General features: G+C 39.4%; 1 protein-coding gene and 1 long non-coding RNA gene across 11 annotated transcripts in view; one reads left to right on the top strand and one right to left on the bottom strand.

Moving 5' to 3' along the window:
• The window catches only part of PLEKHA5 (pleckstrin homology domain containing A5), a 241,995-nt gene that overhangs the window by 171,587 nt on the left and 43,678 nt on the right, over window positions 1-26,730 (top strand). For 5 of the 10 annotated variants that reach the window (XM_075897759.1, XM_075897764.1, XM_075897773.1 and 2 more), the window contains 4 exons: window positions 5,593-6,061; window positions 8,579-8,662; window positions 11,640-11,759; window positions 12,591-12,644. In XM_075897759.1, the coding sequence (XP_075753874.1) occupies window positions 5,593-6,061; window positions 8,579-8,662; window positions 11,640-11,759; window positions 12,591-12,644 (727 nt within the window). Of the gene's footprint in view, window positions 1-5,592; window positions 6,062-8,578; window positions 8,663-11,639; window positions 11,760-12,590; window positions 12,645-24,740; window positions 24,822-26,730 lie in introns of all 10 variants that reach the window. The other 5 variants (XM_075897770.1, XM_075897805.1, XM_075897785.1 and 2 more) reach the window with 2 other exon arrangements.
• Window positions 12,104-19,749, bottom strand: LOC142818430 (uncharacterized). Its single transcript, XR_012895903.1, has 3 exons — window positions 19,578-19,749; window positions 17,500-17,621; window positions 12,104-12,611 (listed from the first exon to the last, which is right to left on the bottom strand). It is a non-coding gene; the product is annotated as an uncharacterized LOC142818430 (long non-coding RNA).

Genomic DNA, 26,730 nt, shown 5'->3' on the forward strand with positions numbered 1-26,730 from the left:
AAAGATTCCCTTTCATGCAGTTCTTTCAACAAAGCATCTATGAGGCCTCCCAGAATTTGTTCCATCTAAAGCAATGAATACAAAACTTGATATTCTTAATATTTCTGAGATTAAAAAAAAATCTTAAGTTTTTATCTTCATCATAGAACCAAGGGCACAAACAAAATTTATTTTAAAAAATCCTTTCAGCTCATGCTATAAACTGCTATACAGATTTGAATTTAGAATGTCAGGGCTTTTGGATGTTGTAACATTTGTTAGTTTTGATCATAGGTAAGGGTTGCTTATCATAACAGCAAGTAGCTGAAGAAATATTTTTTATAAATACTTTTAAAGAGGAGCACATGTCCACATTTATTGTTTTAAATAGCCCAAAGCACTTGACGGTAACGATAGCACAATTATTAATTCCCGAAATTCTGTATTGTCCCCCAAGTTGTTGTTTTGTGGCTGTCCTTTCTGCATTTATAGTATGTTCAAATTAAAATTAGTAGTTTGAGAGAGAGAGAGAGAGAGAGAGAGAGAGGGAGGGAAATTTTCGAAAGGACAGTTTGTGCAAGCCATTGGATATCCCACAAAATTGCTTATGTACAAAAACATGTTTTGTAAAAACATAGATTACTCCAAAAATATATCATAAAGGATTTCTAGATATTTTAAAAAAATGTAGGAAAGTGGTCTGGGTATAGCATCTGAACTTGATCTCTAGTCCCCGGCCCCCACTGTTTTTGTTTAGATTTGTTTAGTTACATTTTCCTGGTTTTTTTCCTCACTTGCCGTGTGAGATCTACACACAGAGGGGAATGTGACTATTTAAAGGAATCAGGAAGACTTTGATTAATGAAGTTTTGTCAGATAATCATCTAAAAACTGAACTTTGTACAGTCTTCTCTAATTTTTAACGCCTACAGTTAATTTAACAGTAGTAGATAAATATTTGTCACTGGTCCCCATTAAACATGTTCTGGACCAGGCATGGCCTCTGTGCAGCAAACACCAGTCTTTTTTGCAACTGTGGCATAACAATGACCCATATTTTCAATGAATGCCCATTGAGTAGATTCAGTAATGGACTACAAGAACTGCATCACACCACTAAAGATGCCATTGTACACCCTATTAATTAAATTCAACAGAAAAGTGATTCAACTATCTGCTCTTACAGTTGAGAGAAATTGGTGTGCTACATATCTGCATATTTTTAAATTTTGTAGCCGGGGATGTAAAATTTCGATTTGGCTAATCGAATAGTCAATGCAATTTGCATCAACTATTTGATTAGTCAGTAAGCACTTCCTCAGGGCTGTTGCTAAATTTCAAAGGCAAAAGTGCCGCGGGGAATATGTGGCCAGCAGGGGGGCTCAAGTAGTCCCCCAGTGGCCTCATGCTCCCTGCAGCGTTCCAAAGTGGCAGCTTCACATGGAGCCTGGGGACAACTGAGGACTGACCCCGGGCTCCATATGGAGCTGCCACTTTTAAATGCCACATGCAACCCTGGACCAGCTGAGGACCCCAGGCTGCATGCAGCATTTCAAAGCGGCAGACCCCAGGCTCCACGCAGTGCTGCACTCCTTCCTCTCACGCCCCTTGCCGCCTCTTTCTGTAGGGGAGTAGGGCAGGAGGATGCGACTAGTCATTCACATCCCTATTTCGAACAGGTCACTCTAATATTCGTAATCAGAAGATTGGTCCCATATGTGGCTTAGGATTCCTCTGCCCTATATTTTAAAGAGACAACATAACTTTCCTCCATTTTCCTTTGTAATCTCTCACAAAACAGCGAGACTACAGTTCTAGGCCCTTTTATGAAACACCACCCTCCCTGTGGGAGGCTTCTACACTCCATTTTAGTTGTGGTGCCTCTAATGCACTTAAGCCATTGCTGCCTGCAAGTTTAAAGAACATTTCCCAGAATGCCCAGCATCCTGCTGCGCAATTTAAAGAGCTGTACTTGGTGACCGCCATTCCATTCTGATGGGTATGTGCTGCAGACCCCTATATAGGTACAAAATTTGTATCCTCATCCGTGCTATGATCACAAATTCCTCTGCAGATATCTGTGGATACAAAGCAGATGTCCGTGGATACCTGCGGATTTGCAAGGATCTACATACCAGCAAGCTCTCTCCCCCTTTAGAGTAAATTATTTACGTTCTAGTCTGGAACAAATCTTGGAGCCCAACAATAATCACATTCAATGGAAACAGTCCCAAGGTTTTAAAGTTTGTTTTTTGTCATGCAGAAGCTTTGGTGGAGGTGAGGATCATTATCATGTCAACCATAGAACTGTTACTGCCGCTCTGTAGTTTGCAGGATGGACTATGTGACTGCACTTTTCTCCGCGCTGCACACACAGCATCTTGCTTTTAATAGCGGTTAGCCTTTGGTTGGGTTAGGCTTGCTTGGGATCCTCATAACACTGAATACTCATTTTTGGGTTTCATCATTGCATTGAAAGATGTAGCTTCATTTAAGGATTTTTTTCTAGTACTAGTAATTAAGGGGCGATGGATGTTTAAATCTTCTGAAATTCCAGAAATTATGAATGTGTATTGAGAGTAGACATTTTTAAATTTCATACATTAAAAATACAAAGGAATTTTTTCCTAAATTAGATTCAGATTTTCAAAGAAGGTAAAAAGGCGTCATATGCCCTACTTCTAATGAAAGAGAATTACAATGGGAAATGCACATCTTTAGATTCCTTTTGAAAATCTGAACTTTAAAATAAAAAAAAACATTACAATAGCTAAAAAATAATGTAACATATCCTCTGGAAAGTTTAGCAAAGGGGCATTTGGATGTGTTTTATTGAAGTAAAAGGGAAAAAATAACTTTGAGTGCCTGCTCATGTCCTATCCATACTAGGTATGTGCACACCATATGCACATATGGAGATGTTTTTACCTTAGTAGTATCCATAAGACTGGCCCTAGAACCGTGCACTGGAGCACTATGCACATACATTAACAGCAGGGGTTGTTGCAGGCTCCGCACCTCCTCACCATTTCTGTTCCTTCTTACCACCAGTGACTCTTACTTGGAATGACCTTCTTGCTCTCCAGCAAGGGTTACTCAGTCATTTGGACTCTAATTATTGAGTTTCTTTTTTGAAGAGTATATATAATTAGTTAATGTTCATGTATATAGTAAACGGTGGTCCCAGTTGTTCATGAGCATGCTTTAGTCCCTGTGAGAATGTCCCTATCTCGAAGCTTCAAGCCATGTACCGCTTATAGCAAGTCCACGCCAGTGAGCAAGCTACATTCAAACTGCTTGAAGTGCCTTAGTTTATGTTAAGGAGAAAAAGCTCTGGTAACAGTGTACGTGGTGTGTGTGTGCCTAGCATGGAATGAACATGAGCTACATATCTCAAAGAATAACCGTTCTGAAAAGGTTAGTAAATGTTTTTGTCATTTTCATAATTATTGCAGTGAAAATGCAGAGTTGGGCGTATGGAAACAGAATGGTCTTGAGAAGAGGAGAATTCGCCTATCTATAAAATATGAATAATACTTCAGGGAGGTTGATTCATTAGTTTTCGTAAAGCAGTTTCCAATCTGTGATTCCTTCAAAGCATTATAGGTCATAGTAAATGTTAAAAAACAAACAAAAAAAAACCTTTACTTTTCTATTTTGTAGGACTGAAAGATAAAATAAATTAATTTTTAAATATTTATTTTGTAAGGCACTAATTACACTTAGATGTTATCTCTGGTTTAATGGGCCCTTTGCCATAACCCACTAATTTTCAGTTCTACGACCATAGTTACTGATTTAAATAGTTAAATGGCTCTAAATATTGGTAATGAGATGTTTAGTGCTTTTCACCTCTAGGATGTCCGTTTGAATTTAGCCCACTTTGCATGAGACTGGAAGTTTCCATCTCATGCTTATTCAATGTCCTATGTGAAATGAATTAGGTATTATTCTCCTTCTCACTAGAAAAGTGTCAGCATCCAAAAATCACCACTACTATTGGCATTAAATGGAAAATGATAGGTCAAACTCATTGATCCAAGTCTTAACTTTTTCCTCTACCTCCAGTCACACTTGAAGCATAGTGATGGTTAAATTGGGAAAACTTTGTAAGTGCTACCTGATCTGTCACTGAAGGACTTCAGCTTTCAGAAATATTAATTTGATATGCAATTAAAGAGAAGTTTTAAATGCGCACACAATTTTAAAAGTAAAAAAAAAATATTAAAGCTATGTTCAGTTTTATAATACAAAGAAAATGCTGTTTATTCCGGTTGGGCTGATTTATGTGAATGGTTTGTTATCTAAGGCTGCAGAATATAATTGCAGAAGATCATTACTACCATTTTTCTGCCTTATTCCAGCCATAATAAATAAATGGTTTTAATATCATTTTGCAGTTATCTGCTTTTTATAGACAGTCAGCTTTTGTCTCTTAATGAATTTGTATTGGAACAAACAATTCAAGACTTAATTTTAAGTTCTAAAAGCTTTACACTAAACTGTTCACCTTGCAGATTTGAACTGAAATAGAAACAAAAGGTCTGAGAGCTATGAATCCCAAGCATCTGAAACTTCTGTTAAAGTCCACAAGAGTTGTACAGGTGCATCTCTCAGAAACTGACCCAGAAATGAAGATTGGATTGATGTGAAATACTGGGTTGACTAATTATTCCAGTCAGTGAAGAGAACTAGTTGCATTGTTTGTAGTACATTAATTTGGCATACTTGATTTTTTTTTTGTAGCCTTTATTGTTTCCTTCATATGATGGACAGCATAGATCTTTTAAAACAGGAGCAGGCAAAGCAAAGTCTTTGGGCTGAATCTAAATCACTAGATCCCACCCAGTGACCGCAGGAGCATCAGGAAGACGCTCTGTGTGTCCCCGGGGGAGTGGAGGAGCTTCACATGCTGTCCCCACCCACAATTTCACAGTTCCCATTCGCCAGAAACTAGGAGCACTGGGGCATGGGACCTGTCTGGGCGTAGTCAGTGCATGAAGCTCCTCCCACAAGAGGCATGTGGCATGCAGAGAACTCCTAGCCCCTGCAGTGTGCAGGAGCACGGCAGACAGGAAGCCTTCCTGATGGTCCCATTGGGCTGCTGACCAGGAGCCACCTACAGTGGTATACGTCTCCTAGCCGATCCTGCATTTGGCACCCCACCCATCCCGTCCCACACCCCCAACTCCCTGCTCCAGATCACAAATCAAACCGTCTGCACCCATGCCCCAGATCACAAACCCCTCCCAGATCCTATACCCTCTCCTACATGTCAGAATCCTCTCATGTACCCATAACTCCTCCCATACCGTGCACTACCTCCCAGACCCCTCACCACCTCTTCCACCACAGTTTCCTATCCTGAGCTCTCTTTTGCACCCAACCTCCATTCCAGACCCTGCACTGCCAAGAGCAACGTGTAATCACTTACCATATTCTTGCCCATCCCTGTTTTAAAAATTACTGTCCATCCTTGTTTTAAAAAATAATGCCTATAGTATCAGAACCAATTATAAAATATTATCTATCCCAGTGTGGAAAAGAAATTGGGTAGCTTTGTGTTTCCTTATAGCAGTGTTCTTGACTGTTAATGGAAAACTTTTGTTTCAGCATAATTTCATATCAGACACTACCAAGAAATATGCCAAGTCATCGACCCCAAGTTGTACCCCGTTACCCAGAAGGCTATAGAACCCTGCCTAGGAACAGCAAAACCAGGCCAGAGAGCGTCTGTAGTGTGACGCCTTCGGTTTATGACCAGACCATAGGAACGGGAACAGCTGAAGAAAAACGAAGATCCATGCGGGATGACACAATGTGGCAACTCTATGAATGGCAACAACGTCAATTTTACAATAAGCAAACAACTCTTACTAGACACAGTACTTTAAGTAGTCCAAAAACCATGATCAATATTTCTGATCAGGTGATGCATTCCATTCCTACATCACCTTCCCATGGTTCCATAACTGGTTACCAAGGATATTCTCCACAACGGACATACAGATCAGAAGTGCCCTCTCCAGTGCAAAGAGCCGATGTAACAATTGATCGCAGGCATAGGATGCATCATGTTAAGGTGAAATACTTTTTCTAGTTTTCATCTTTAAATACAAAGTGTTCTGTTATCTAGAACTAGAATTTCCTTATTACTTTGGAAAATTCTGCTATTGCACATGTTTCATGATAATGTAGTTACAGTTACATGCCACTGTTTTGTATGAAAAAATAATTATATTAAATGTGTATTTAAAAGAAAAAATTACTTTAAAATGTCAAGTGTAATCTCTGTGGGTGTGTCTAGACTACAGGGCTTTTTCGAAAAAAGTAGCCTTTTTCATAAAAACTTCATCTGCGTCTAGACTGCAGCCATGTTCTTTCAAAAGTAAATCGAAACAATACCACAGTTTTTTTCAATCACGGTAGACCTCATATTATGAGGAATAACGCCTTTTTTCAGAAGTACTCTTTCGAAACCAGCGCTATTAAATGCACACTGTGCTTTTCCGAAAGAGCATCTAGACTCTCTTTCGGAAAATGTAGCTCGCTTTTTCAAAAAATCTGCTTGTAGTCTAGATGCTCTATTTTGAAAGATGATTGTAGTCTAGATGTAGACTATAAGGGATGGGAGAAGTTATTTTCTTTTAGAGGATGGAGAAGTGTGCTCTTATCCATAGTAAATTTAACATTATAAAATATTACTCTTACATTGAGAGAGACAGACAGAAAGCAAGTATCTTAAGGAAGTGCAAACAAGTTTCTGAAGTAAAAGGGCACTTGGAATTTCTGGGATTGTAATCAGGGTCCAGTCTGATCCTTGGAAATTTTCTCATTCTCAGCTTTCTCCTGAGAGTGCTCTACGTCCTTGCCTATTTATTTTTCTCACCTACAGCCACGAGTCCAAGTAATTTTCTAGTGAATTACTGTTAAATTATTCAGTGAGATAACTAAGAAACAGCAAAACTGCCATGCATGTGGCCGACCCTCCATAAATCTGTTAGTCCTTGCCATCTCAGTTTAGAATAAGCTAGAATCATACATTTAGATCCTCCCATCTGCTTTTTGTAGATTTAAATTATATTATGCATATTGTGACTGTAATTGAGACTGCCTTTTAAAAATTATGCTGTTTTAAATAGGATGTAAAACTAACAATTTTCTGCCCTACGATATAGTAACATGCTCAAGGATTGTACTGAAGCCGTTCCTTGAACTCTGATCCAGGATTCTTTCTGAAATGTGTCTTGCTGCAGAATGGCTTTTTAAAACTTAAAGATCTTTGAATTGCTGTGTGTATTTTGACCTTTGGGATTGAAATATCTTTAACCAACAAAAGAACTTTTTTTTTGGATTGGTAGTCCATTGCCCATTACTGTTTTTAGAAATTTAACTTACCATTTAATGCAGCCCTAAAAAATAGCCTCATTGTCAGGTGTGCACAGAGCAAAGATGTAGCTTATGTAATGAGGAGGGACTAAACTGAGGTTTTTTTTGTTTACTTGTATAATACATTTTTAAAACCTGACCAGTGCTGAGCCAGAGAATTTGCTGAACCATGGGAGGTCAATATTGTCTAACAGAATTACCATTGCTTTCTGGACTCTTAAGAGACATTTAGGGGTAAATTAGAGCTAAATATCAGCACAACACTGAGAGCCAGGACTAGTGGCTGAAACAAACATTATGGGGCCGTGGGAAACTTGCCCACACCCATAAGTGGACATCCAGCTAACTAAAATCAGACCAGAGAGTGCTGGACTGAATCCACGTCTGCCTGATATGGATCAAAAACTATTTGAACAAAATTCTTCAAATATTTCATGACCTATGGCAGATGATTCAGTGCTCTGTCTCATTCTCAGCCCAAACACTGATTTTAAAAATACCGCCACGCTTGATACCAACTTCTTCCTGAAGTCTAAGTGGAGGGGCCATGAACTGAATGAGCCATGAAGTCTGAAGTACTTTTAGAGCACGGATGCAGGCATGCTGAAGGATTTCAGCTGCTTTTGAATATATTTTGTAAGCCAACAGAAAACTTAATTGTGTAATGCTGTCATTCTGACTAAATGTATACTGTAGTTAGATGTCTGTGGCTGGCCATGCCTGCTGATTTGGGCACTCAGTTTGTGGGCCTGTTTCATTGCAATATAGATTTCTGGTCTTGGGCTGAAGCCTAGGCGGTAAGACTGAGGTAGGACACCTTTTTTGGGTTGGTAGCTGCTGACCCACAGAAAAATCAGTCGGGGCTGCACACAAGTAAAAAGCAGGAGCTAGACAATCCGGGGGCTACATGCAGCCCCCAGGCCTGAGGTTCCCCACCCCTGCTGTAAGACCTGTGAGAGTCCCTCACTTGTGCTACATCTTTGAACCAAATATTTCACTGCATGTAGAGAGCCCCACAACCTGAGTCCTGCAAGCCCAAGTCATCTGGCATGGGTCAAGTATGGGGTTTTGAGGTGTAGACACACCCTCTGACATGTTTCATAAGAATTAAATTGACCTGAAAAACAACATTAAGTTCTATTTAACCTTCAGTACAAAAAACCTTGACAGTTAACCATGGATTATAACGTACAGTCTTGTTTTTCCATAGCATGTCTTTATGCCTGACAGAAGGTCGATGCCAGCAGGTCTGACTTTACAGCCTGTTACTCCCCAGAGCCTCCAAGGCAAAACAGTGAGTGGCACTTCTATTTAGTACATCATTTTTTATTTAAGAGGAATCCGTAAAATAAAATATGCAACACTGCAATATTTCTGTTTGTAGAGTTTTTATTAAATGCGGTCTACAGTTGGCAAAGATTTCCAAACCAAACAAGTTGATTGTATTTGATTACATTGAAGATTTGCAAGAATAAGAGTTGATGTTTTTAGTTAAGTTTCTTCCAACGAATATACTTCTCTTTCTGGAAATAACTACAGTAACCATTGAGTACCTTATTTTGGACATATCTAGGGCAATGTCAAGTTTTCTATTTTAGGATTTTCCCAACATTCATTTGACAAAGAAGATTGCCTCTTCTGAATTTTTAAGAATAGTATATCTGTGTTGAGTAAAATAAAGTGCTCTTATTCAAGAACAATGAGCATTTTCTATTCTAATAGAATTAAGACTTTTCATTTGATATTTTCCATTAATGGTAATGGGTGAATGTACTATTGCCAGAGCCAGAAGCTGAAAACTCGTAACATTTTTAAAATGTTCCGAAATTCATATCCCCAAAGTTTGAAAATTACAGGTTGAAATTTGTACCTTAAATCCATATGTAATGTCTATGTGCAGTGAAGGCCCTATTTCCCATATGCATCTGCTTTCTGATTCTGTTAGTGCTCAGAACCCTCTCTGCTTGCAGCCCTCCATAATACCCCCAGTGGGCTCTGCAGCTGCTGCTTTTTTTCCCTTAGACTTCTGTCACCAATAACTTCTTCCTTTTCTTCTACTGCGGTGCTTAGGTGAGGCTGTTGATGGGGAAGCAAAGGATTGTTCTATGTTTGTTCCAGGGTTTTGCATTCTCATGGCAGCCCACAGGTATTATAAGCAGTAGCCAGAGAGGAAGAAAACTATAGGTGGCTGTGGTAATATTACCGAGCTGCCTGTATTACCCCAAGTGCTCCCTAAACTGATTTCCACCAGTCATAGTAATGTTACAAGGGTTGCCAATACTGCTAGGGAGTTGAGGCCATCTATTATGCATTGTGTTTCTCTATGATAAGACAAGTATGTACATTAAGCAAGGATTTCTATTAATATATCATAAAATCATGTACTTAATTTTCAAATTATAAATTGTGTTCATGCAAGTCTTCCTACAGAAAATGTTTTATCCCTGAAAACATCAATTAGTTATGTATTTAATTTCCAGAGAGATTACAGCCTTCAATTTATTTCTGTGAATGTGATCTTGCAGAGAAATTGGTTCTGTTTAAAATTTAATTTTGTATGTGAAACACTGTCCACTTTCCTTGGGAACACATTTTAAAATATTTTATAGTGACCTAAATACTTATTACATACTTTCTCGACCTATACTCCAATTGGTATTGAAATGAATAATTACTGCAAGATTAACCATTATGGAACTTGATTCTTATGTTGTGTTTTCCAGTGAAAGCTAGATGGGACAGACAACTGCAGTTATAGTAAAAGTATTTTCTCCCTCTGGTGGTCTTCTGTGAAAAATGCCCATTGATGTGCATTTTGTTTGTGGATTAATCAAGAAGCACCCGATGTTGTTTTCAGACTCTTATTCTGTCTTCCAGGGAGTGGATACTAATTGTTTTCAATAATATGACCTCATTTTACATTTTCTATATTTTTCCTCCCCATTTCTTGAATTGGAAATGTGTATGAAAACAGAGTAAAAGTTAACATACCATATTCCTATGTGGTTTTTTCTACTTGAATTAGTCACGTTGCTGTGGAAATATTGACACCTCATTGTAATACTTTAGCTGGGGAAATTAGCAGCAGTTTACAACAGGAGAGCAGTTTGCAAAACAAAGGTCTAAGGTTTTTTGCCAGTATTGTTAATAAGAGAGGATCCTTAGAAAATTGCACAGGCAGCGTTCTACCTAAAAATAAGGCTGCTTGAAATTATCCAGGAGATAAGTTACACACAACTCTTCTTTTAAAATAATCATTCTTTTTCAATGTTTAATGGGTGGCCAAACCTATACATTGCTGATGGCTGTATTACCTGTTTTATTATAAACCCTTGAGGAAGTGAGGGGGGCTAACTCTCTTTCATTGCAATCTGCTTGTTTTAATGGTGTTTGGTTAGTCTCATTATTTCATAAAACAAAAGGGCTTTGAAATGTATGCTGGCAAAAAAACAAAAAAACAAGCCCCAACATGCAGAGGATTACCAAGGACTTTTAAAACAGATAAGAGAAAGTAGGTCACATTCTGAGTGTTTCAATCTTGAGAATGTTTCTTTTAAAAAAGTTTTGATTCATTAAATGGTAAATGTTAATATTTTCTCCCTACTTCTTTTGCTGTCATATAGATAGGCAATATTCCCCCTGGAAAATGTTATGTGCTCAGGGTCTAATTGTATTTGGAGTCAGGAAGCAATTTTCCCCTGGGTCAGACTGGCAGAGACCATGGACATTTTTTTTTTCTTCCTCTGCAGAATGGGTAAAGGTCACTTGCAGGTTTAAATGATGTCTTTAAATCGTGATTGAACACTTCAGTAAATAAGCCAGAGGTTAGGGGACTGTAACAGTGGAGGGTGAAGTTCTGTGGTCTGCAATATGCAGGAGGACATACTAGATAATGCTGCTCCCTTCTGACCTTAACTTTATCTTCATCCTCCCATGTTGGTATGTATGACACATGTGGTCACTAACGGTGCAAGATGCATACTTTTTCATCTATAAGCTTCCAACCGTATCTTCTTATACACAAAATTCTAAATTCTACCATTTGAAGTTCAAGGCTTTGAATTCTTATAAATTCTGTGTTGACCTTTTGTTTTAAATTCTTGGAAAGCTATTTGGGGAAAACATTATACTATACAGTTAGAGTAATTTAACGTGTGTTTGGCCTATTAACAGTTAACTATGAGAAGATGCCTTTAGTTTAATTAAGTGTTGTTCGGGACACCAGTTAACCTATTCTCCACTCTTTGGCTTCTCACACTGCACTCCTTCAGCCAGAGGAGCTCACGCTTCTGCTAATAAAGCTGAGACGGCAGCAAGCCGAACTGAGTAGTATCCGGGAACACACATTAGCACAACTCATGCAGCTAAAACTTGAGGCCAACAGCCCAAAGGTCAGCTATGAAGTATTGATGTGTGCTGTGTACCATCTTCACTAGCTCTGAGCTATTCATTAATCTAAATTTGCGTTACACCATTAGTGAAAAGTTGTCTGGTTAGTCATGGATGTAGATTAGAATATCATTGTTGCCTTGCATCTGTGATGTTCAGCTATTAACCCTTTGAATTCTTAACATAAAGCCTGAAAATATATTATTGAATCAAAATAGGGGTAGGTATGCTTCCAAATATATTGCTTCCTCAAATTTGAAAGCAAAATTATAGACTCTGTACATTGATCAGGTGAAATATACTAAAACAAGTAATTAACCATTGCCATAAACAATTGTATTGTGGTATTAAGTGCCTCATCTCAGGTGTAATTTGTTTTCTATAATCTTCGTTCAAAACTAGGTCACTCATTAAAGAGCGCAAACTTATCAAAGGGTTTATAGTTGCTATGTAATCATGTATAGAAAATCCACATGCACGTACTGATTTTGTGTGTGTATTAAGAAAATTGTTACTAAATACACAGGACTTATAAAAAAGAAATTGCAAGTTAATACCTCATTAAACAAAGGTGTACCTTTTTCTGCATTTTCCTGCTTCCATATCTAATTAAATATGCTTGGCTTTTTAAAAATGTACTATAGTAGTTCGTAGTTAGATTTGTAGAAAATTTTAATTATCCATTTTCTCTTGAGCTCAAAGCAGTTTATGTAAAAATGCATACAACTGTTACATTAATTAAATTGAAAGATCACTGGCTAGTTTCTCTTTCCAAACTGACCTTTTCATGCATTCTGCACCTTTCCTTTATCTTCTTGACTGCTGCCTGCTAGAATGAGATTCTTTCCCATCACCTGCAAAGGAATGCCATATATTTGGATCATCAGGTGGGATTAGCAGCTTTTTCTTCTTTGTCTCAAGTCTGTTTTACATGCTAGTGCCAAATTTAAAGATGCCATATATTTAAAGAGATTTTCTATGAACTGTACTGTGGTATTATATATAAAAATTACCTTATTCACATAACAAAAATCTTAAAGGTTATTCAAAATAGAATGCAATGAATTAATAAAAAGAATCTGAGCATTAATATACCAAAACGTATTTTTGATTCTCAGGCTCTGGCTTGTTGCTGCTGTTCATTCATTGCGTTTCTGTAATATAGATAACTAAAATGCCCTTAACTTTTTATTATAATAACCAAACTCATCAAAGATTTCCAAACGGATAAGTATGACAATTCAATGATTAATAGAAAAGAGCCATTTCTGATTATTTCAGTGCATTCAGAACAAATTAAACAGATGTTTCTTCAAGACATGAATTTATAGAGGGACATGATATTGGATCAAATTTGAAAGTACATTTAAACAAAAGGCAACTTACCCAGTTTTGGTTTTGCTAAGCTATTTAGTCATACATAACTTGACTTCTTTATAATTCAGACTTTTTTCCTGACGGATCTCAGAATGAGAGCATAATATTGCTATTGCATTTGCCATCAAAATATGTTGACAAACAATTAAGATATCACATTCAGCTTTTTGGCTACAAGACACAATCAAATGAAATTTGGAAATGGGTTCTGCAAAAGAGCGCTTTTTAAACAGAATTATGAGAACAGAATTATGACACATAGAGAAAATCATAAGTGTTTAAAAGGAAATGTAGTCAAATAGATGTTTAACAATAGGTTGAACCTCTCTAACCCAGCACACTGGATATCCGTAATATCCGTATCCAGAATGATTTTAAGACTTGAGAGTAGCCGTGTTAGTCTGGAACTTTAAAAATGCGTGGTCCTTTGGCACCTTAGGGACTAACCAAAAAAAAAAAGTGTGTGTGTGTTAGTATCATGAGCTTTTATGGTTCAAACCCTCTAGTTAGCTGGATGTCCACTTATCATGGGTGTGGCTGTTTGCCATGGTCCCATCTGTTTCTCAGTGTTCTGAATTATTTAGCTCTAATTTACCCCTAAATCTCTTCTGAGAGCTCAGTAAGCAGTGAAAGTGTTGGTAATGCTGCAAGACAATATCAACCTCCTGTAGTTCAGCTGGTTCTCTGGTTTGATGCTGCTCAGGTCTCGAGGGTGCCGGACTAGAGAAGTTCAACCTGTATCAATTTTCTTACATGAATATCTGAAAACTGATTTTTTCAGACATTGTGCATGTAGAATTTTGCATACTTGAATGATTTCCTGCTTCTTTTTGCAACTGGGCATCCTGTGCATTGCTGCAGTAATTAGGATTTCATTAAATTTTTTGGTATAAAGAAATTTCCTGGCTTGATTTTTCCATCACCTTGCACTTTGGGCAGTCACTCATGAATGCAAATTGAGTTCAAGGTTGGTTTCAAGTTGAAAACCCCCTATTCTCATTTAGTTGTGATTTACAGTCACGTTGCATTAAGTTTCCATTAATGAATGTTGTAAATAACTACCCAGGTGTTAGGCAGTGGACAATTAGAACCTTTGTTTGTTGTGTTAAGCCAAAGTATTTCATCAAGCTCAAACATTTCCAGCTTTGATTTTGTTACTGCTTATACAAGATGGTAAACTATCATTTACGTTCCTTTTTTAATAATTATTATTGGCTGGTTACAGAATTTGTTTGGTGATCTCCCAGTGTGATAGTCTGATTTAAAAAAAGGAAATGGCATTAATCATTTGAGAGATAGTAAAGCAGTTCTTCACTGGTGTAGTACATTAGGTAAAAACTGACTATTGAGAACTCCAGAACAAATGAAGTTATACCTTACAAAGCAGAGGGTTACAGAAATATATATTTCTGCATTTTGGTGCATTTCTTATGAATTCATTTAATGCGAGCATTTAAAAATATAAATCAAATCTCTGCAGGAAGTCAAGTAAGTGATTAAACTTCATGTACAGTAAGAAAGTGTTAGTATAAAATGGGATTCTTAGTCAAAAAATCATGGAGCATAGGGTTGGAATAAATGTTCTGGGTCATCTGCTCTATTCTTTTCTCCTCTTTCTCTCTGCATTAGAACAGGATTGTCCCATACACCAAATAATTTGTTTGAGAAATTGTCGTCCTGGACACCTCGGGGAGCTGGTGTTTCAACTACTTCTCTTAGCAAATCAGTCCACCATCAAACTGACCTTATTTTAGGAGAAAAAAAACCTACTGCGTAGCCTAAATTTTTCCATCTCATATATCAGGCCAGTGCTGCTGTTACAGCTTCTTTAATCACCTTGAATAATCCTTTACCCTCTTTGGGTTGCTGCATTGCAACTATTTATATATAATTACGTTTCCTTTTTTGACAAGTCTGTAGTTTCTGAATATGAAATTCTCTAAACCTCTCTTAATGGTAAGTGTAGCTGCACTCCAGTACTTTTATCCATCACCCACCTTTTGGATTGTGAGGAACTATATGTGATACCTACTGCCTCCTAACCAAGGCTATATATCAGAACTCAACTCTTCTCAGCACTACATGTAAAATCTTATGTATAAAGTAACCTATAATGTAGGAAGATAAGCCACTAGTCGTCTACCTGATAAGCATAAACTTATTGGGTAGTCAAATCACTACTTGACTAGTCAGCTCCCCTCCCCCCGGTCTCTGTATCAAAGGCAGCAAGGGGGGTCAGGAGCCGATGCAGGGGGGAGCTGGCTTAAAAGCCAATTCCCCCCAGCATTGTCTTCGAGGGGTATAGGGAAGGAGAGGCAGAGGCGCAGCGGGAAAACCGGAGTGAGCAGGAACTTGAAGCCCTGTGGTGCTCTTGTTACATTTAAAAGGCAGAAGCACAGCAGTCGGGACCTGTCATGAGTGTGAACTACTTGAGTTCTGTCCCCTCTTGCCTCTGGTTCCCCGCTGTGCCTCTGCATTATAAATGTTATAAGAACCACAGTCTCATCCATTGACTACTCATTTAGCCGATTAATCAAAATTTAACATCCCTACTCTAGTAATTGCTGAGATCGCAATGAAATATTGCTTGTTATTTCTTTCACAAAGCCCAAGAAATCACAAGAACCATTTTTTATAGTAGGATCAGTTCTTTATTCTCCGATTTTACTTGGGAATATTTATTATTTGTTACATTAAGGGTTTGGATTTTTATTTGTTGTAGTAAGAATGGTACAGCACAAAATTGTCTCAAGGCAGTAGGTTTCTTTGAAATCTCATAGCCAATCAGAATTTAGATCACCAATTAAACACCATCTCTTAGTGGGTGTGGTGTTCAGGAGACATCAGAGGAGCCAGCCATGTTTGCTGTCTTTTTCACAAGTGCCTATTCAGGGCACCGTTAGTGATCATAGACATAGACTAATTGCTTGCAATTGCATGCTCTATCACAAGGGTAGTAGTATAAAGATAATCATGGCATTATATGAATCCAAAGGATTAGTTATCCAAGTATGCTTTTAAATCCATTTACAGTGGATTTCTCTTTTTTCCCCTGACCATACTCACAGGAGGAGGAGTAACCACAAATGGAAAAATGAAAATTTCAAATAAAGACTGTGACCACAATCACTTAAATGTTTTATTTCTTCATAAATTGATGTTTTGTTAGAACCTGCACCTATTATCAGAAGGAAATTCCAGAAACAAGTCTTAGAACAATTGTAATTTTGTTATTGAAAATGAAAATCTCCTATGATTACCAGCTATACTAAGGGTGGCCAACCCATGGCTCTTTGATTAAAAAAAAATGCGGCTCCTGCTGCTTCTGAGCCGCGTGCCCGGACTGCTCAGGCCGGCCACTCTCTGCAGGGTGCCCTAGTGCCTGTTTGTGGCCAGCTGCTAAGCACACGCACCCCACAACCTGAAGGGAGAAGCGCGTGGCGGGACCCAGGCATTAGGTTAGAGCGAGATGGGAGGGGGTGCCTGGTTCTGGGGGAGGGGAGGAGATTGGGTTAGAGCAAGGCAGGTGTCTGGCTCTGGGGGAGTGATGGGGAATTGGGTTAGAGCCGGGGGGTGTTTGGCTCTGGAGGAGAGGGAGGGCATTGGGTTGAGGATGAGGGGGGGCGAAGCACCTTAAACTCAAAGTTTTCGTGGATGCAGAATTAGGCAGCCAACACAGATATCATATTTAAATTCCAGGGCAAAAAAAAAAAAAAATCAGCATGTACCTGGTTTACATTGTGTTTCTTCAAAGAAAATTCAAAGACTATTGTTTGCCAGGCTCAAGCAATTATTCTGAGATTTGAGTTCTCTCCCTTATTGTTTTTGAAACTCTCATATTTGCAGTCTGGGACAGGCACTTTAAATTGTGCTAATTTACTTCTCAGTTCAGTTTAATTTAAAAAAACCTCATAGGACATAATAGGCAGTAGTGTTACATTTAAAATACATGTCGGGGATGCTTTTTTTAGTGAGAATATTACTGTATTTTTAAAAGTTTTTTTTTTTTAATTTGATGTTTGTTCTTTGTCAAATTCTCTGAAGATCTATTGACTGGCCATGAATTTAAGTGACTAGAGACTTTTTTATTGGTTTTTGTCCAAAATGTCTTGTAATGTTATTTTTATCACTACATTTTGTGTACTATATCTATATATCTTTCTGTATATAGATATCTACAAAAAATATAAAATACGTGGCTTTTTGCACTCTGTCCGCTGCTATTTTGTCTCTTCTTGTCTAACTGGTTGGCCCACCCCTGAACTATACTGTTCAGTGGGATTAACCTGTGTATCTTAGGGTTTCACGCTGGTACCAGTGTGTGTGAGCATCTCCCAGATTAATTAGATTGGCATAGTGACATACCTGTTGGACTGCAAGAAGTCTTCTGTCATCTTCCTTCTCTGATAGTAAGAATCTCTGCTTGTGGTAGATTTTTCTGGGACAGGAAACAAATTTCACCTCTAGTGAGTCGTGGATCAGGGAGTCTGGTAAGAAAGAGAATATCATTTATTCAGTATGCATCTGTTCTTTTATGGTTTTCAGTACTGAAGCTTTTTAAGTATAAAATTTTTAAAACATCAGGAAGGGTCAGAATATTAAATAATAGAACTTCGTATAGGAAGTGTCTCTTCTCTGTAGCTGATCCTGGTTGTAATGCAATCAGCATGGTGCTGCATTTCTCAAACTGGGGTTCAAGGATATTCCAGGGGTCCACAGGCCCTGCTGATACACTCCCCCCCCCTTCCTTCCTCACTGAACTCCTCCTCCCAGTGCCTCCTGCATGCTGGGGTACAGTGGTTGAAAAGGTGACCTTGGCAGCTTTGGTCAGCATGGCAGATTAGGCCAGTCAACAGCACAGCAGGGTCCCAAGGCTGCTGTAGCTCTGTGTGGGTCCCGGAAGCAGCTGCCAGGTCCCAGTAGCCCTTAGGTTCAGGGATGCACATCATACTGTCTCTGACCCAAGTGCCAGTTCCAAAGCTCCCATGAGTTGGCCTGTACCTAGGGGCCACAGGGAGCTGGCAGCTGTTTCCAGAAGCCATGGTAAATGCAGCTGGGACCTTGCGCCCTTTATATCTTCCTACACCTAACCTCCATCCCAGAGTTGCCCCCTGCACCCAAACTCCCTCCCAGGGTCAACCCCCTACCACTCACAACTTCATGATATGCCCCACCCCAGAGCCTTCACCCCTTTAGGCCCCAACTCTCTGCCCCAGGCTGCAGCCCTCTTGCATACCCTGAACCCCTCATTTCTGGATCCACCCTAAATCCCCAACTCTCCAGCCCCTAGCACTGAGCTACATCCGAAAGCCCTTATCTTCTGCCCTACCCCAGAGCCTGCATCCCAGCCCGAGCCCTCACCCCAGCCCAGTGAAAGTGAATGAAGGTGTGGGGGATGGAGAGAATGAGAGATCGGGGTAGGGTTGGGACTGAGGGGAGTGTTGGGAGAGGTCCACAAAAAAAAACAATTGGGGTCCTCAGGTTATTGAAGTTTGAGAACCACAGACATACTGGATGCTGAGAAATTTCATCTGTGCAGAAAGATGTCAGACACAGGGAAGAACACTTGATTCACTTACAAAAGTGTTGGGTGGAAAGAGGGAAATTAACATCTTTTTGGTAAACACTCTCTTTTTAGGGTTTTCTTGACTGTTCAGTGGATTTCAGATATGCTTATAATGTTGCTCTGTATTCCTAGGTGTTATGGCATTATCTGAATATAATATACTCAAATTTTAAATGCTATCTATTAAATTGATTTAGCTGTTTCAACGTATGTCTTGTTTAGGTAAAAATTGTTCACTGTTTTTCCCCTCTTGAGAAATTTTCATATACCACACTGAATATAAAAAAGTATAGCAAAGAGAAAAACATCACTAACCCTCCACCAAAACTGATCTACAGAAAACAACAGGCATCTCTAAGATGGCATTCCTGAATTCTTCTCAGAGTATAGCTACTGGCTTGCTTCATGGCATCAGACATTTCATTAAACCATTTTGTGCTTTAGCAGCCTACATGTAATATGAAATACAGGGCTAGAGCATGCTGAGTTTGCTAAATTTGGGCAAACTGCAAAAAATGGGTCAGACAAATCCCAGAGCTGGTGGTCATTCCAGTACTTATTCATCCAGCCAGTAGCAAACACCTTTTAGAATTTTTACCTTACTGGTTATACAGAAGCCAAATACACAGTTTTCTTGAAGAAACCCAGCCTTGAGTTCCCTTACCCAATCCAACAATCAAATACTATCAGGATTATTGAAAATCTTGTTCATCATAAAAAATTCTACCAATCCCAAAGGATTGGATACATTACCTCCCAAGTTAATGAATACTTGTGATTTTACCCAAATACATGCTTACTGCTAATTCTTATTAACCAAACTAAAATTTATTAGAAAAGAGAGAGAGAATGGTAGTTAAAAGATCAGTAGACGTACCGATATGAGTACAGTTTCGAGGTCAGTTTCATAGTGGAGATGATGAGCTCTGGAGTTACAGTATTCTTAGAATTAGTCCATAGCTTTAGTTCAATGTGCAATACCAGGGTGATCCAAATGAATTTGGAGGCCTTAGTCTTGTGGCTCAGTATTTCCCCTGATAAAGCATAAGCAGATCTGGGATCAAAGGATTAGGTTCCAAGAGTCCTTTATAATGTTAGTTGGCATCACTCAGTCCTTCAGTGAACAAAAGACTTTTGAAGTAACCTTGTTTCCTAAACTCCACCAGTAATTAACTACATAGATTAACATAAAGTAATTATTCATTAAGCAGTTTATAGACTGTTCACACAAACTTTAAAGAGACATATAGAAAATAGTATTATTTCACCAAGTTTGATCTAAATGTTAATTTAGATCCTTTGGATCTCTGAATTAACAGAATTCAGCCCTAGACAGGAAGGCTTTAGTTATATTGTTAACCTCTAACAAGATATAGGTAGCGTATCTTCTTCCAATTCTTTAATAATAAAAGTCTACATTTTAAAGCTCTAACATGGTATGACCCTAATTACGATACCATACTTTTCTAACATGTCTCTAAAGGTTGAGTCTGGGTTAAGTAGGGTACAAGTTGCTTAACGCTTTTTGGCCGTTTGTAAAGAACTTTGTATCCTCAGATGACTTTTATAGATGCAATACTGTATTATGGTGCAGCTGTTGTGTAAAATCTTGTTTTTGTAGCACTCGTCATAATACAGTTTGGATCTGTTCTTGTGTGAATATTGGTGTGCTCTTGTCCAGTTTGGGCTCCTGTATTATCTTTTTTAGGCTTCTTTTTGCTCTACCATTTCTGCAGATAATTGTACTGCATATATGTGGTTAGCATTTATAAAAATGATAAGAGTGAAATGACATACAGCCTCTCCCCGAGTTACGAACGTGTTACGGACCAAACACATGGCCGTAACTCGATTTCTTCGTAACTCGGACCCCATTGAGTTACATAGCGAATGCGCTGTTCGTAACTTGGGGACTGCTTTACAACCGCTCCATGGGAGCTTTGGTCGTAAATGCGAATGGTCGTAACTCAATTGTTCGCAACTCGGGGACCGGCAGTATACATTATAAATGTATCATCGCTTGACAAATATTGAATGATCTGTCATTTAGGCTATGTCTAGACTACAGGGATATCTTCCTGATGAAAAGTTGGTAGTAATTGATCCATCTTGTTGAAATTATTCATATTTGACAGCATTTTGGTTCTCTGTAGTTAAAATTATTTTCTTCAAGTTAGCAGTTTGCTGCATATTGGGTTTAAATTAGTTCTGTCACTTTAGTTGTTTCTAGAAGAACTCTTGGTTGGCGTAGATCATAATTAGTTTTGGTTTGCAATAATACAGCACCTTTTTCCAGGAAATGGGGATACCATTGTACATCATGAAAAATGTAGTTCATATACTTCCATATTCTCACTCTCTTCCACGGACTTGGCTCAGCTCCCTGCTCAGACCATTCTAAAAAGGCATTTCCAAATAGAGATGTTGGTTTTCAAATTTAGCCATGAAATTTTGATTTGTGGAAACAATACAGGCAGTCCCCGAGTTACGCGGATCCGACTTATGTCGGATCCGCAGTTACGAACGGGGCCGTTCCTCTCCCTGGTCTCCAGCAGACCAGGGAGAGGAAGCAAAGCGGCGGAACACGTGGGCAGCGGACAGGGCTGTCCGCTGCCCATGCGCTCCGCGGCTTGGCTCTGCTTTGCCCTGCTTTGCTCCCCCCCCCCCCCCCCCCCGTTCCCCTGATCTGCAGACCAGGGGGACGGGGGGACGGGAGCAAAGCAGAGCCAAGCCACGGAGCGCCCGGCCAGCTGACAGCCCAGACGCGTCTGGGCTGTCAGCTGATCGCGTGCTCCGTGGCTTGGCTCTGCTTCCCCCCCCCCCCCCCCCCCCCCCCCCCCGGCTGCAGAGCAAAGCAGAGCCAAGCCAAGCCGCGGAGCGCGCGATCAGCTGACAGCCCAGATGCGTCTGGGCTGGCAGCTGGCAGCGCGCTCCGCGGCTTGGCTCTGCTTTGCCCCCCCCCCCCCACCCTCCCCCTGGTCTGCAGTTCAGGGGGACGGGGGGGCAAAGCAGAGCAAAGCCGCGGAACACGCGGGCAGCGGACAGCCCAGACGCGTCTGGGCTGTCCGCTGCCCGCGTGTTCCGCCGCTTTGCTCCCCGTCCCCCTGGTCTGCAGACCAGGGGTACGGGGAGCAAAGCAGAGCAAAGCCACGGAGCCCGAGGGCAGCAGGACAGCCACGGCGCGTCTGGGCTGTCCCGCTGCCCCCGTGCTCCGCGGCTTTGCTCTGGACACCTGTGGTACAGCAGCTGGGGCACTGCCAGTTGGTCCCGTAGCGCCGCTCTGGGCGTTACTGGACCAACCGGGCAGCACCCCAGCTGTTCTGCCCCAGGCGTCCTGATTCAGCCACTGCTGGTCAGATTCAGCAGCTGCTAAATCAGGACGCCTGGGGCAGAGCAGCTTGGGTGCTGCTGGGTTGGTCCAGTAGCGCCGAGGAGCAGCGGCGCTACTGGACCAACCCAGCAGCACCCCAGCTGCTCTGCCCCAGGCGTCCCCAAGTCAGCCGCTGCTGAAACTGACCAGTGGCTGACTACAGGAAGCTCCTGCCCCGGGCTTCCTGGAATCAGCCGCTGATCAGTTTCAGCAGCAGCTGACTTGGGGATGCCTGGGGTTCTTAAGTTGAATCTGTATGTAAGTCAGAACTGGCGTCCAGATTCAGCCGCTGTTGAAACTGATCAGTTTCAGCAGCGGCTGAATCTGGACGCCAGTTCTGACTTACATACAGATTCAACTTAAGAACAAACCTACAGTCCCTATCTTGTACGTAACCCGGGGACTGCCTGTATACAAAAGTTAAATCTATATTTATTTCTATAGAAATGGAAGATGTATTTTGACTAGCTTTGTTTTTTAATAGTTTTTACTGCATGTATTTACTATTGTAAATACAGTATTTTTCTTCAAGACAGGCTAGTTTAAGATGTGTTCACACGTCTAAAAAAATTGCCGTCTTAGTATAGAATAGTATTGACCTACTGACTGATAATAATCAGCTGAGAAGAACTTGTGTAATGTAGAGCAGCAAGTTACAAAATAGGACAAGAACACAAAGTCTTTGAGACTTTTAAACTTAGTCAATACCTAAGTATTTCATATGTGACTATTGCCTTATTCTGCTTCTCTCTAGGTTTGTCAACAATATATTGTAGGGCGTATATTATATATTACAGGGAAAATAAATATTGCTAGAAAACTGAAATAAATACTTTCAAATGTTCATTGTGGCATAAGGCTTTTACTTCAGTCCCACAAGGGAAAGACAAAACGTAAATAAGTGAGGAAGATTTCATTTTAATTCAAGGTTGGCCTGCTTTTGCCTCTCAAACTCTTCTATTGCTTATTATAAGAATATATTGTCCTGTAAATTAAGACATCTTCCTCATTAGAGGCGCAGTATGAAACATATTCCTCACATATACTGGAACCTCAGTATTTCCCACTGTCTGGTAACCCATTGTAAATAAATAAATGTTGCAGATGAGTGAATAAATGCACAATAAAGCAAAGAATGGCCAACAATATACTTCATTTAATAACTGTAACTTACTACTGTTTGTAGTTCTAATTTGATCCTTCGTGGTATTCTGGAAGTATTCGCTTTTTACAGATAATAATTAAAATTTCACTGAGAATGGGAGAAAAACAGTTGTTTTGGTTCAAATTATGACCAAAATATAGCCAGTGAAAATTAGTAAAATACCACTGATACCTCTGTCACACACATGGGCATTTTGAATTTATGGGGAAATTTTCCCTTGGGTTGGAAAGGGTGCCCTCAGTAGACAGTAGAGCAGCAACTCTTTGTCTGTTGCATCAAATTGGCGATACTTATCCATTATAAAAATCCACTGTAATATACAGTTACTTGTTGAGAGAGGTCACACACGTTTCCTCTATAGCAGGTTGGCACAAGATCTGGCTGAAATTATTAAATCAAAACATTTTCTACTTAGTCTTTGAAACTGCAGGTTTCTAAAGGAAATGTCAGTTTTCTATATTTTTTTGCATTTTTGTTGGGAAAACAGAATTTTTCACCCCCTAAGACAGAAAATTATGGTTTTTGGTTCTTAAGCAAAAGTCCAAAAACTTAAGAAAAATTGTGACAAACTTTTCTTTCTTGGTGGTTGGGTTTTTTGTGGGTTTCTTGGACAGGAATAAAAATATTTCTTAACTAACTTACCTAACACAATATTCAAAAGCCATGTCAGATTCTAAGAATTCTCACCAGAATACTGGCATAAGAAGACCATTTACTCTCTGCATTCCTTTTTTAAAAAACACCAACTTCTGTAAATTTTGTTTGTAAATTATCACAGAACCGATTTTGAACAAGTACTCTTGTGGCAGTAAATATAATTGGTATAACAAATATAGCTTCTAATATGTCTAACCAAGCTTGAAATGTGCAACAGATAGTGTCATAACTATATATGGGTAAATACAATAACATAATTGAGTAATTTTAGTACTAGTGTAGACCATTGAAAACTTAGTATTCAGCAGTAAAAGGCCTCAAATAACTTGTAATATACTTAAGATGTAATCTACATTTTAATGTCTAGGGGAACTATTTTATGAGATGGTTCTCAGATAAGAATTTGCATGTTTCTGGCTGCACGTTTAAATTATTCTGTTTGCGTTTTAAAGTACGTCAAATCTAGCTGGTTTATTTCTAAATTATATATTGGTTTGGCTACTTGATATTTTGTCCAGTTGTTACCTATTGTAATTTGTGTTTATTGGTGAAACATCTGAAGTAATTAGACTTACTAGTGACATGAATTATAGTGGAAATGATGCAACTTTTATGAAATATTAGTATAGTAAAATCTTAATGTTTGAAACATGAGTTTGATATTTATCACTTATGTTTTTTAAATGTTTATTTTTTCTAAATGATGGAATCTGCAAAGGCAGGCTAAAATTAAAACTGCTGCACTAGAAAAAAATATTGAAGTAGAGACTATATTTACAGTGTCATCTTTCAAATCTAGCTATGGTGTAAACTGATGTTTGCTGTATGCTCCTCCTGATTTGAAATAGATGAAAGAGAATGAACCTTTAATCTCCATGGTTCACACTATGATTGAGAACTCGGCGCTAAGACCACAACTGTACCAGCAAGTAAGGTCTTGGACAGTGAATGAAATTGCTTTATCATCTGCGAAAATTTTCCTCAGTGACAGTTTTTGGTTGTTCAAATTTACTCATAACATCAGTGTTTTTTCTTTGTTTTGGAAAACCACAAATCATTCATGCTTTATAAAATGCTGCCATATTGTTAGCATGGCTTGTGCTGAACGCTTTTGTTGTTGAGTATATTAAATGTACTCTTTTGGGTAACTTTTTCTGGCTAGAATATTTGATCAGTTATTAACTTATGTAGGAGTCAAGTAAACTCATAAAGTTTCCAACAAGCTTCCAGTGTTTGTCTTAACATGGTTCTGTGCACAATTAGCTTTCACAGGTGCTTCATTTTGTTCAGCACAAAAGCATGCCATTGGTGTTTACCTGGTCATGTCTGACAACTTTCTTAATTTTAGGAGATGGGTTTATAGATTTTTGTTTGCACTTAGTTCTTAGCTTTTGGGGAAAAACAGCTCAAAATAACTTTGATCTGGAGATTGTAGATCCAAGGGACAGTGTTTTATTAATACATTCACAGCAAATCTAGCGGAGTTCACACTTCTAGACTATATAGTCATGGCTGCAACTCTGAGACATTAGGAGGGGGAAAAGTACAGAATGGAAATAAGTCTATAGGTTAAGACTTGCATTAAGTTACAAGCATGGCCAATACAAATCTATAAGCACAGCAGTTTTATAACTGCACAAAGTACTGTTTTTCAGACATAGAAACTTTAAAAAACCCTAACTATTCTTATTTAAGTGATTGCTTGCATTTTGCTATGAGCTAACTGAGCTATGAAAATCTCTGGCTGCCAAACAAAATAAATATTTGACCAATTCTCATCAAATTCAGGAATTACTCCAAAATGGGAAGTGGTAAACAAAGTTCAGTGACTAGAAAGGAACAAGATAAATTCTGCTATGAAGAAATGTCATTGATAGTGATGAAATGTTTTGCTATGTGTCACTAATACAACTCTTTGGGGATATTTTGTCCTTTATATTTGTGTATTTTAAATTCACTCCACAGTAAGGATATTAAGTAGCGATTAATTTGCTAGTCGAGTAGTTAATGGAATTTCCATCAACTACTCAACTAGTCGATAAGTACTTCTGCGTTCCACCTTTGAAATGTACAAAAGCCCCAGTGGGGGCTCTTGTGCATTTCACAGTTGGAACCCCATGTGGAGCCCAGGGCCAGCAGGAAGTCCTGCTAACTCTGGGCTCCACCCAGGTGCTTCCGCTTTGAAATGCACAAGAGCCCCCACTGGGGACTCTTGTAAGTTTCAAAGGTGGCAAGCTGCATGGTGCCCAGGGTCGGCTGGGGAGTCCCCAGCTGATCCTAGGCTCCACCTGGCATTTCAAAGCGGCAGCATCCTGTGGAGGCCAGGCTCACCTGAGGAGTTCCCAGCTGATCCCGGCTCCACAGGGCAGTGCTGCTTTGAAATGCCATGAGGAGCCTGAAGCCACGTTCCCCACGGCATTCAAAGCTGCAGCACCGCACAGAGCAGTTGACCTTGGCACTGCCACTTTTAAGTACCCCCTCTTATTCCCACCCACTCCTTTTGCTGCCTCTATATAATAGAGGCAGCAAGGGGCGGGGGGGAAGCGACTAGTCAACTATCCTGTCAACTATCCAATAAGCAGTTGCTTGTCGAATAGTTGATTAGTCCTTTACATCCCTACTTCACAGCATAGGATATTTTAAGTATTTAGGAGAACAGCCAGGTATGTACTTTAGATAAAGGAGAAATGTTTGAGACTCGAGTTTCTGCGTAGGCTGAAAAAATAGCTTGCATTAACGGGTTCCAGGAAAACTCTCTCCCTCTTGTGTGTCAAAAGCAAGTTGTTTTCACACACAGCTTCAAAGGTTGGGATGGAATGGGAGACAGTGGGTTCCTCA

This window comes from Pelodiscus sinensis, chromosome 1, assembly GCF_049634645.1.
Source record: "Pelodiscus sinensis isolate JC-2024 chromosome 1, ASM4963464v1, whole genome shotgun sequence".
Classification (NCBI taxonomy): domain Eukaryota; kingdom Metazoa; phylum Chordata; order Testudines; family Trionychidae; genus Pelodiscus; species Pelodiscus sinensis.